We start from the raw sequence: 12,083 nt of genomic DNA, 5'->3' as shown, positions 1-12,083 counted from the left end.
AGTTTGTTTGCAGCCATGAGTTCAGTAGAGAAAAGATTTTAATTGTTTGTTGATGTTTTTAAAGGGCCAACCAGGAGAACCAGGTGTTCCAGGTGTTCCAGGCTCACAGGGATCCAGAGGAATGCCAGTAAGCAGCTGATCATCACTCATAATATTGTACAATGTACACTGTATATTTATAACTCCATCAGTGATTCAAACGTCTGTCTGTGCTCGGTTTCAGGGTCAGGATGGGAGAGACGGTTATGGACCTAAAGGAACCGCAGGTGTCAAGGTAAAAAGACATTTGTAACTGAATTTGCAGAGCGATTAACATGAAACACGACTGAATGTATCCCTCCATTCTGGGATACTGATGGAGATAACCAGCAGGTGGAGCTTACTATCCAGTCCAGCCGCTGCAGAAGAAGAGGAAACGACGAGATGAGTGTGTCATTAAAGAGCATCTCTGTTAGTTTCATGTATTAACGTGAGGAATGATTACGGTCTCCTCATCGCTCCACAAACATCTGTCAGGTTGTCAGTCAAAATCGTTTGTAACATTTTGCTTTTTGTTTTGCATTTTTCTGTTCAGTGCAACTTTTTCACCTTTCCAACTTTTTCCACAATGTCATTTTAGATACAAATTGACATTGTGCATAAAAAAGCGAGCAGTCCTGCTGGAGGTCACACTCATGTACTCATGTACTACTGAAACTGGGGAATTATTGAGGGGTCAGTTTAAAGTATGTTGAGTGAGTTACACAAGACGTGCTGTGCTACATTTAGGGAACCCAACACAGGGACATCTGCAACATGAAGGCTGATATCTGGAGGAGATGGTGCAAAAATGACAGAAATCCTGCTGCAAGCGAACATGAGTGAAGCTGCTGGTCCTGGTAACGTCCCTGGCCATGCACTAAAATCATGTGCCAGTCTAGCTGATAGAAAAGAGACTTCTTATAAAACCATCAAAGAGACTTTACTAAAACCTTACTGACACAAACTTGTGATTTGTTTGGTGATCACACAATGAAAAAGCATAAAGTTGAAGTCAGATTTTCACCTCTTACCTTTTATTTACAGGGAAATCCTGGTTTTCCTGGTCACCCTGGTCTACCGGTGAGTCCATCCATTTTCTAGAAATGCAAATCTAAATGATTCCCCCACCTTCTTAAGTTGGTTACCAGGCTGTTGAGGGACGAGCGACGACTTTCTGTCTCTGTGTGTTTGATGTGTTCAGGGTCCTCGGGGTACAAATGGAAAAAGAGGAGGTCCAGGAGGCAAAGGGAGCAAAGGTCAAGAGGTGAGACACAGCACACCTGTATGTTTATGTTAGTCACTGTTTAAGTTTTTGCTTCATCAGTGACTTCTATTTCTTGTCTTGTCAACCCAGGGGAGACGAGGCAGAGACGGAGGAGACGGCGACCCTGGAACAGATGGAGGTCCAGGACACCCGGTGAGTCGGCACCTTTACTCTTGGAGCAGCAGCAGACATGAGTCAGTGATGATTTATTTGCTATATGATCGTCAAAAGGTGCCTGACCACAAATATAAGATTCATTATTTAAGAATTAAAGGGATATTCCGGTGTAAATTTAATCCGTGGTCTAAAACATGGTGACATCGAGTGAAACCCCCCTCAAGAGATCAAGTTTTCCGACCGCTATCTTACGTAGTTTTAGCATCCTCAGATAAAGACTGCATAATAACAATACACTGCAGTCTATACCTCCAAGGTGAAACCGCCATCAAAAAGCCACAAATAATGCTCAGAACAGCACCAAACTTCAGCAACAGTACAAATAGGGTCTCAGCACATAGTCCGGGGCATCTAACCTCCGCTAGCTTAGCTGGATTTCTACTGAAAAGCTGACTAAATTTACCACTCTTCTGCAGCAGCTTCCTGTTGACGGGAAGTCCCGACGAGTCGATTACCGAGTGCAGTAGAGATCCGCAGCTCAAGGATGAAAATGTCTGATTATGACTCCATGGAAATGCAATCAAAGTTGATATGTGTCTTGCCTACCAGTTTATAACAGTTATTATCGCGAGCGGACAGGGAAAAGTACGGAATTGAGCATTTCTAACTTTAGGTATTTGGAGGAGGCTACGGAACTCTACTGCACTCAGTAATCGACTTCCCCACAACAGGAAGCTGCTGCAGGAGAGTGGTGAGTTGTGTTCACTTTGCAATAGAAATCCTGCTAAGCTAGCAGATGTTTGATGCCTTGAATGATGTGCTGGGATCCTATTTGTACTGTTGCTGAAGTTTGGTGCTGTTCAGAGCATTATTTGTGGCTTTTTGATGGCGGTTTCTTGTTGGAGGCATATACTGCAGTATATTGTTATCGAGCGGTCTTTTCTGAGGTTGATAAAATTAAAACTGCTAGCGGTCTGCAAACTTGATCTCTTGAGGGGGGGGGTCTTACTTGGTGTCACGGTGTGCTAGACCATGGATTAAATTTACATCGGAATATCCCTTTAAGATACACATGTCAGTTTCAGTTGTTCATTATTATTGGTCTGTAGTCCGCCCTGCTGAAAAAAACAGCATAGACCGGCACGATTTCCATGCTGGTCTATGCTGGCATATGCTGGTTTGTGCTGGTTTGGTGCTGGTTTAGCTGGTGGACCAGCATGAAGAAGCTGGTCCACCAGCAAGGTCCCATTAATTATGATGGTGACATGGGATGCTGGTAATTGGATGCTGGTGACCAGCATGGGAAGTTCCCTGCCCATGCTGGCAGGAACACCTGTGCCTGAGTCCTGTTCAATCAGCATCTTGATTTGCCACACCTGTCAGCTGGATGGCTTATTTTATTGGATTTTAACAAATGTGTGCTCAACATCTGAAAGAAGAAATTATTTTGTGTACATGCAATGGAAAAACATATGAGAGAAATGGAAGCAACAAACAAAGTGTTGCATTTATAGTGCAGTTTGTTTCGGGTGCCCTCAAATGAGCCCAAAATCTTGCAGGTTTGAAGCTTGTATTCAATAAACTTGGTGTTCTGTGATGACCTCACTGACTCTGTGCCCTATATTGGATTTTCACAGCCAAATTCACTCCTCCTCATACTCTGCAATATGAAATAAGTTGTTGACACATCCCATTCTGGTCACCAGCAGGATACCAGCACCAAAACACAACATATGCTGGTCTATGCTGGTTTTTCCAGCAGGGCAGTGGTGCGGCAGTGGATACAGCCGGGCCAACACACTGTAGCCCCCCCCCCCCCCACCCCCCCTTTGTTTTTTTTCTCACTCTGAACCAAGCAGCACCAGCATGAATCCACTCCAGTGTTTATTATATGGATGCTGTTATAAAGAGTTGTGATTGAGATTCCGACCCAACACACAACATGGGAAGTGACAAAGAGACGTTGTTTGCTCTAAGTTCCATCATATACTGGCCATCGGTAAATAAAGCAGAGGGATTCTGTTTTCTGGGGCAGAAGTTCACTGACGACTCGGTCAGGAGGACTGAGGATCTGAGAATCCTCATATAAGTTGTTAAAGACTTTACAGGCTGCCGTAGCTTCACATGTCGACACGTAAACAGTTGTTACTGTTGGGTCGACCCTCTTGATCAGCTCGGAGTTAGTACGCAGAAGAAGCAGGAAGATATTTCTTCCCCTGGTGGGAATCCAGACATGCTGGTGGGATTTAGGTAAAAAGAGTTTTCTAATATCCCTGCTGTCACTTCTCCCCAGGGTCCCAGAGGTCCTCCTGGAGAAAGCATGGCGGTAAATCCACCTTTTAAACTCATGTGCCAACATTAAGGGAATAATTAAATATACTTATACATATTTTGACATATTTGCTTTCGTCACAGAAATGCACTCTGACCCGCATCATCACAGACAACTGCAGTAAGTGTTGAATATGTTTGTGGAAAAATTAATTTGTTGCAAAAAATGTGTCTGTCAGTCTCAGCTCAGCTCAGCAGACGTTTTATTTTGAAGACACAATAGTTGATCTTGCTTCCTGTCAGTATAGGGGAAGAACAGACTGTGAGATCACCTTCAGACATGTTTTAAAGTTCATGTAAGATAATTATGATAAGATAATTTAATATAATGAAGAGATTTGTTTGAAAAGGGTCAATATTGTCCGCTCTACATTCGAAGACACGTCAGAGAAGTGAACAGCAGACTGTCACAAGCTGAGATTATACAGTATCATCGTCAGTTGTAGAGAGATTTAATCATGTGCAAGAGACATTTTATTATAATTTACAGCCTCGATTAAATCCAGGAAACACTCAGATCTGGCTTTCACCATGATTGGCACCTGAAAGCCGTCCAATGGGAATTATCTCCAGAGCGTCCGGTGACGCACAAGGCTTCACATCTTTCTGTTAATAAGTCAGATAATTCATTTGTAAACCAGGAGTTTGATATCTGTTTTTTTACTCTTCTACTCTTTTTAACCCTTCTTGATGAAATAATCATTTAATTGTTTTTCTCTTCCTTGCAGTGTGTTACATAGGTATGTATATCTCCATTTTGTCAGCCAGAATCTTTTGGTAAGTACAAAACAAGACTTCAGATTCACTCTGCAGATGCTGGAGGTCAGATCACGAAGCAAATATTAACACGTTTATCTTTTACCATCTACTGACTTGTAAGAAGAAAAATGTCAAAAACAATTTTTTTCTGAGGCTACATTTGCATATTCAAACATAAAATATCTGAAAACTTGTAATATGGAAAAATAATTCCCTTAATGGAAGTAATCAAATGTTTCATGTTGACGTCTGTAAGTTAAAGTTTTACATATCTTTAAAGGCTATTTTCTTAAAATTAGTTTTTTTAATCAGAAATCTCCGTTTCAGCAGCAAACTGTGATTTGAATCCATTCAGTGTTCCTGTGAAACCTCGATGTTGGTTTTGTGTTAAGTCTAAACTCAGGTCTCCAGTTTCAGGATGTATTTGTGTGGTAGTGTTACTTTATTAACTTCTTTTCAAACATTACCTCCTCCAGGTCGACCCCAGTGCCCGGCCACCCCCCTCGAGCTGGTGTTCTCTCTGGACATGTCCGCGGACGTGACGCCGGCGATCTTCGAGAGGCAGCGCTCCGCCCTCCTCTCCCTGCTGGAGGACCTCGCCCTCACCGAGAGCAACTGTCCGACGGGAGCTCGCGTCGCTGTGGTGGGATACAGCTCCTCCACCCAGTACCTGATTCGCTTCGATATCTGGCGCCACAAGAGGCTGTTGATCGAATCTGTGAAGAACATCACCCTGGAGAGGGCTACTGACCGACGCCAGCTGGGGGCCAACATGCTCTTTGTGGGTCGCAACGTCTTCAAGCGCGTCCGTGCAGGACTAACAATGAGGAAAGTGGCTGTCTTTTTCACCAATGGGCCGACGGAGGACAATACTGACGTCACTACCGCCCTGATGGAGCTCCGGGCCCTGAACATCTTCCCAGCAATCCTCTCCATGCGTAACGCTCCACTTGTTCAAAGAGCAGTCGAGGTGGGTTTGGGTCATCAAAGTTCAGAACAGGACTCATTTTTGTTTACTCATTCTCCTTTTTGACCAAATAGTTCAGGTGTTGGTCCGGAGCCAGTGGCTGCTCAGGGAACTGGGCCTTTGCATTTCAACAGCCAAAGAACCGGATCATCAACACTTTGCTGGTCTAGAACACAGAACCCCTGACATCAGGGACTGGGGCGGAGTTATTGTGACCAAGGACGTACTAAAAACTATGACCGCCTTTTTTAAAAACCAGAGCTAGTGTAGGAAACCTGCTCTTAAAAGCTTCACAGGTTGAACCAACTCTGAACCAGCGCTTGATTCTGTTTGGTCCAAAAGGAGAATCAGTGGCCTCAGAGTAATGACATCCAAACTTCAAGTTGATAGCTCATAACGATCCATCACTCCAAACTGACCTCTGATCATGGATGTGGAAACTAAGGATGTCGAGGAGGCTGCAGCACCTCCTAAAACATTTGGCCGAATTTACAAGAAGTCCCAAATAATTAAGAATTTGTCAGAAACAGCGCTTCACAAAGTTTATGAAGATTTTCCTAACTCAGCCACTTGCTAAATTGAGTGTTTAATAAGTGTCTCACTTCAGGTTTGGTCTTTACTGTGCAGCAGGAGAACACATAATTTCTCTCAGCAGGTGTCTCAGTATCTCAGTTTCGGCATCTCCAGCTCTCTTCACACTTAGTCTCCCTTTTCAGCTTCAATAACATTTACTCTCTCAATCTCAGTTAGATTGTCATCTTGGAGAGAGTGTTCAAGAAATAACGTAAACCTGGCGACGAATTAGCTCCCACTACTATTTCGCTGAAATCATACCGTCCATCCATCCATTCATTTTCGTCCGCTTATCTGGGGCCGGGTCGCAGGGGCAGCTGCCTGAGCAGGGACACCCAGACTTCCCTCTCCCCAGACACTTCCTCCAGCTCTTCCGGGAGGATCCCAAGCGTTCCCAGGCCAGCTGAGTGACATAGTCACACCAGCGTGTCCTGGGTCTTCCTCAGGGTCTCCTCCCGGCGGGACATGCCAGGAATACCTCCAAGGGAGGCGTCCCGGGGGCATCCGAAACAGATGCCTCCTCAGCTGGCTCCTCTCGATGTGGAGGAGCAGCGGCTCTACTCCGAGCTCCTCCCGGGTGACAGAGCTCCTCACCCTATCTCTAAGGGAGCGCCCTGCCACCCTGCGGAGGAAACTCATTTCAGCCGCTTGTATCCGGGATCTTATTCTTTCGGTCATGACCCAAAGTTCATGGCCATAGGTGAGGGTAGGAACGTAGATTGACCGGTAAATCGAGAGCTTCGCATTTCGACTCAGCTCTCTCGTCACCACGACAGTCCGAGAACCATGGCCTCGGATTTGGAGGTGCTGATTCTCATCCCAGCCGCTTCACACTCGGCTGCAAACCACCACAGGACATGCTGGAGGTCCTGGCTCGAAGGAGCCAACAAGACCACATCATCCACGAAAAGCAGAGATGAGATCAAGTGGCTCCCGAACCAGATCCCCTCCGGCCCGTGGCTGCGCCTAGAAATTCTGTCCATAAAAATAATGAACAGAACCGGTGACAAAGGGCAGCCCTGCCGGAGTCCAACATGCACTGGGAACAGGTCTGACTTACTGCCGGCAATGTGAACCAAGCTCCTGCTCCGGTCGTACAAGGACCGTACAGCCCTTAACAGAGGGCCTCCGACCCCATACTCCGGGGAGTACCTCCCACAGAATGCCACGAGGGACACGGTCGAATGCTTTCTGGTTGGGCAAACTCCCATGAACCCTCGAGCACCCTGCGGAGGGTATAGAGCTGGTCCAGTGTTCCACGGCCCGGACGAAAACCGCATTGTTCCTCCTGAATCCGATGTTCGACTATCGGCCGAATTCTCCTCTCCAGTACCCTGGAATAGACTTTCCCAGGGAGGCTGAGGAGTGTGATCCCCCAATAGTTGGAACACACCCTCCGGTCCCCCTTTTTGAATAGAGGGACCACCACCCCGGTCTGCCAGTCCAGAGGCACTGTCCCCGACTGCCACGCGATGCTGCAGAGACGTGTCAACCAAGACAGCCCCACAACATCCAGAGACTTGAGGTACTCAGGGTGGATCTCATCCACCCCCGGTGCTTTGCCACTGAGGAGCTTCCGGACTACCTCAGTGACTTCGGCTTGGGTGATGAATGGGTCAACCTCTGAGTCCCCAGCCTCTGCTTCCTCTATGGAAGGCGTGTCAGTGGGATTGAGGAGATCCTCGAAGTATTCCTTCCACCGTTTCCACTCCGTCTTCAGCTTGACAGCATCCCTTACTTCCGGGGTCCACCACCGGGTTCGGGGATTGCCGCCACGACAGGCACCGGAGACCTTACGGCCACAGCTCCGGACAGCCGTGTCAACAATGGAAGTGGAGAACATGGTCCATTCGGACTCAGTGTCCCCAGCCTCCCTCGGGATCTGGTCAAAGCTCTCCCGGAGGTGGGAGTTAAAGATCTCCCTGACAGGGGGTTCCGCCAGACATTCCCAGCAGACCCTCACAATACGTTTGTGCCTGCCGAGTCTGTCCAGCTTCCTCCCCTGCCAGCAGATCCGACTCACCACCAGGTGGTGATCAGTTGACAGCTCAGCCCCTCTCTTCACCCGAGTGTCCAAGACATACAGCCGGAGGCCAGATGACACGACCACAAAGTCAGTCATTGACCTCCGGCTTGGGGTGTCCTGGTGCCACGTGCACATATGGACACCCTTATGCTTGAACATGGTGTTTGTTATGGACAAACTGTGACTAGCACAGAAGTCCAGTAACAAAACACCACTCGGGTTCAGATCGGGGAGGCCGTTCCTCCTAATCACACCCCTCCAGGTAACACTGTCACTGCCCACGTGAGCGTTGAGGTCCCCAAGTAGAACGACGGAGTCCCCGGTTGGAGCACTCTCCAGTACCCCTCCCAGGACCTCCAAGAAGGCCAGGTACTCTGCACTGCTGTTCGCCCCATAAGCCGAGACAACGGTGAGAGTTCTATCCCCGACCCAAAGGCGCAGGGAAGCGACCCTCCAAACTCCAACACATGGCAGCTGAGCTGGGGAGCTATAAGCAAGCCCACACCAGCTCGCCGCCTCTCACCGTGGGCAACTCCAGAATATGAGAGAGTCCAGCCTCTCTCAAGGAGTTGGGTTCCAGAGCCCAGACTGTGCGTGGAGGTGAGCCCGACTTTCTCTAGCCGGAACCGCTCAGCCTCCCGCATTAGCTCAGGCTCTTTTCCCCCCAGCGAGGTGACATTCCATGCCCCCATGGCTAGAGTCACGACTGCCATCCAAATCACACTGCACCGGCCCCTTCTGAACCCTCCTGCGGGTGGAGAGCCTACTGGAGGGCAGGCCCACGTTGCTCGTTTGGGCTGCGCCCGGCCGGGTCCCGTGGGCACCCGGCCAGAAATCATACCGACCACAAAATAAATGTTTGGGTTTTTTGGCAAGAAGAAATTGAGCATTAGACTAATTAAAGCTGATAATTTATCTCAGGTTGACGACACTGGACACTCCATCTTCACAGTGCTGGGGAGGAACATTGCTGCTGACCTGAGGAAGGTGAAGAACTGTGCCATCTGTTATGGTGAGCTCGATTTACATTTGATGTCAGTAATAATCTTCGTTTCAGAAATCTTGGCTCTTGCGGGTTTTGTTAACAAATTGATCAAAGAGATTAAAATGAAAAGAAGGCTGAGATCTTCAGGTTTGCTGTGTGATGCGTATTTAAAAGAAAGTCTATGACATAAATATAATGATTTCACTGCAGTTTTGTTCTTGACTGGTCTTGAACTATAATCCAGAGAGGTAGAGACCTTCATAAAGTGACGACACCATCTTTTAGCTTTAGCAAATGCTTTAAACTGGTCTGTAAGGAAGACGAGGCAACGCTAAATACTGTTGTAAATAAAAAACATAAAGACAGACTGCAGTCGCAGTTGGCGTCTCGATGGTTACTCTGTTGTTTCCTCAGACCCCTGTATGCCTTCAGAGGAGTGCTCCTTCATCCAGGAGCTGGTGCGGCCTCAGCAGGTGGACTTGGACCTGGTCTTGGTGGTGGACAGCTCCAGGGAGGTGAAGGCTGATGAGTATGTGGGCGCCCAGCAGCTGTTGGGCTCTGTGGTGGAACAGCTGGCTGTGAGCTCGCAGCCCCGCAGGGCCGGGAACCAGGCCCGGGTGGCTGTAGTCCAGCAGAGCGGTACCCAGGTCACAAAGCCAGAGTTTGGCCTGCAGACCTACCAGAACCACGACCTGATGAGGACCCACCTGCTCCAGAACATGAGGCAGCAGGGCGGCTCCTCGGCGCTGGGACACACGCTGGAGTTCACCCTGAAGGAGGTGCTGATGAAGGCCAGCCTGCCCCGGAGGAGGAGGGCGGTGCTGACGGTGGTGGGCACCCAGACGGCTTACGAGGACCGAGCCCGGCTGCACTACTTCTCCCAGAAGCTCAAGTGTGAGGGGGTGGCCATGTTTGTGGTGACGGTCGGCGAGCGCTTCAACAGGACACAGGTGGAGGAGCTGGCCAGCCTGCCTGTGGACCAGCACCTGATCCACCTCAGCAGACTGAAGGCCGAGGAGCAGGGCTACGCCCAGCGCTTCTTCAGGGTCTTCCTCTCCACCCTCAACAGTAAGAACCAGACTCAGGATTGAATTAGAGTAAAAGTGTTATTGTTTCACAGCTGCAGATGTCAGGCTGAGTGTCATTAGTGTCCACATGTTTTATTGTAAAAAAAAAAATTTTTTAAGTCAAGAATATTGATTTGTGTTTATAGTAGACAATAGCATTAGCACTGAATCTGACATGCAGCTACATGTCAAACTGACTGTGAGCTCCCAGTGAACACAGCCGATCAAGTGATCAGAGGACAGATGCCAGTGTGTAAAGACTGGGAGCACAGTGCCAAGGTGGTTTTCTTGGTAGGTTTGGCTTCTGGCAAACGTGGGCCTAACGTATGTCAGCTAATTGGACCGCTAGCATTAGCTGCATGACTGAATGTTGGCACTGGATTCCCCGTCGTAGTAAGTTAACATTTGGAGAGTAAAGACATCTGTTCATGAAATGTATTGTTCAACAGCTGCCCATCAAACACATTTCTTTTTATCGTTTCTTATTAAAAACAAACTTGAATGTATCTGTCCTGTTTATTTCAGAGGGAATGAATGCGTATCCTCCTCCTGCAGTAAAACAGGCCTGCAACCAGCTGCCGGACATAATAATTGACGAAACTTTAAACGGGTAACTCACACTTTCTGAACATTTACACATAAACATAGACAGCTGCTACCTATTAATGATGATTCATTTTGAGTATTGTTGGTGTCACTTGATGAAGTCCGTTGCTCAGTGACCGTAGAAAGTGAACAGAGTCACCGGTTTCTGAAGAGCCAGGATGAAGCTCAAAGTTGCACCGATCAAGCTCCTTTAATCCAAATTACCGGCGTCTCTCCCTCCCCTTTATTGCTGCTGTACAGTCAGCACTTTGACTCACTTTGGAGCCTCAAGTCGCTGTTAGAGGAAATGCAGTTGTAGGTACTTCTGCGTTGGCCTCATTTCTCACAGAGGAGGTCGCCGCTTGGTCTTCATCTCCTCCTGAGGGGAATCTCTGTCTCCTCAGCTGCTAAATCATCCGATGTGTTCAGCAACAAGTCAAAACTGACAACTGGGAACGCTTAAACAAAACTGGGAGCTAAAAAAAGGTTGAAAAGCTCCATAGAGCTGCAGGTGGTGATGACGACAAGCAAAATGCTTTTATTTATAACATTTTCTTCCAATGAAAACATAGATTAGTCCTGATTTAAGAAGATTTGTGTTATTGACTTTAACATATTCTTTGATTAAATATTCAATATAAAAATGTCAACATGAGTTCTGGCTGCTGTGTGTCCAGTCAGGGCTCAGCTGAACCGGACGATGACTTTAGGGCAGACGAAGTAACTGACGTGTCTCAGGTCCAGACGGGACAGACGGCTGTGATGACATCACCGAGCAGAGCCACCGGCCCGGGTTCACTCTCAAGAGCTCCAATCAATGGTACACACACACACACACACACACACACACAAACTGTCCCGATAAAATGTATTTTAATTTACAGCACCAAACTTATTAAAGGAGCAGTCTGTAGTTTGGTTGAGGAAATGTTAATGAGCAAAGATCTTCATTGGCTGCTTTGTTTCTGCCTGAACAAACTGAATTTCTTCTTTACAACTACATATTGCTCCTTTAAACCTCGTCTCAAAGCAACAGTGACGTAACACGAATGAGCATCGTGTCTGTATCACTGTTGTTCCTTCACCACCACGAACACACACACTCGAGCACCAAATGTGTATTAATGCGCTGCTGAAAATAGTCCCTAACAAATCGATGTTTCCTCCTGTTTGCTTCACGAAAGTAACTGTGAGCAGCTGAATCTTTTTTAAACATGAGACCATAGATTTCATGTATTATTTCATGTGTTCTGTATATGTAGGACGATTATTTACTAGGGGTGGTTAATCGGCCCAATTTCCCGATTCGATTCGATTCCGATTATTGAAATCTCGATTCGATTACAAATCGATTTTCGATTATTAATGATTATCGATTCGATTTTCAA

The 12,083-nt window shown here is 47.2% G+C and overlaps 1 protein-coding gene across 4 annotated transcripts in view; it reads left to right on the top strand.

The window, feature by feature from the left end:
• Positions 1 to 12,083, top strand: part of LOC115567331 (collagen alpha-6(VI) chain-like) — a 60,927-nt gene that overhangs the window by 45,956 nt on the left and 2,888 nt on the right. For all 4 annotated transcript variants that reach the window (XM_030393791.1, XM_030393793.1, XM_030393790.1 and 1 more), the window contains exons 28-40: positions 65 to 127; positions 224 to 274; positions 1,066 to 1,101; positions 1,223 to 1,285; positions 1,376 to 1,438; positions 3,696 to 3,728; positions 3,818 to 3,854; positions 4,462 to 4,473; positions 4,969 to 5,462; positions 8,980 to 9,070; positions 9,458 to 10,111; positions 10,636 to 10,720; positions 11,373 to 11,515. In XM_030393791.1, the coding sequence (XP_030249651.1) occupies positions 65 to 127; positions 224 to 274; positions 1,066 to 1,101; positions 1,223 to 1,285; positions 1,376 to 1,438; positions 3,696 to 3,728; positions 3,818 to 3,854; positions 4,462 to 4,473; positions 4,969 to 5,462; positions 8,980 to 9,070; positions 9,458 to 10,111; positions 10,636 to 10,720; positions 11,373 to 11,515 (1,825 nt within the window). The remainder of the gene's footprint in view (positions 1 to 64; positions 128 to 223; positions 275 to 1,065; positions 1,102 to 1,222; positions 1,286 to 1,375; positions 1,439 to 3,695; positions 3,729 to 3,817; positions 3,855 to 4,461; positions 4,474 to 4,968; positions 5,463 to 8,979; positions 9,071 to 9,457; positions 10,112 to 10,635; positions 10,721 to 11,372; positions 11,516 to 12,083) is intronic.

The sequence above is a fragment of the Sparus aurata genome, chromosome 17 (genome assembly GCF_900880675.1).
Source record: "Sparus aurata chromosome 17, fSpaAur1.1, whole genome shotgun sequence".
Lineage (NCBI taxonomy): Eukaryota > Metazoa > Chordata > Actinopteri > Spariformes > Sparidae > Sparus > Sparus aurata.
The sequence above is the reverse complement of the archived record's forward strand: the minus strand, read 5'-3'. Positions and strand labels throughout refer to the sequence as shown.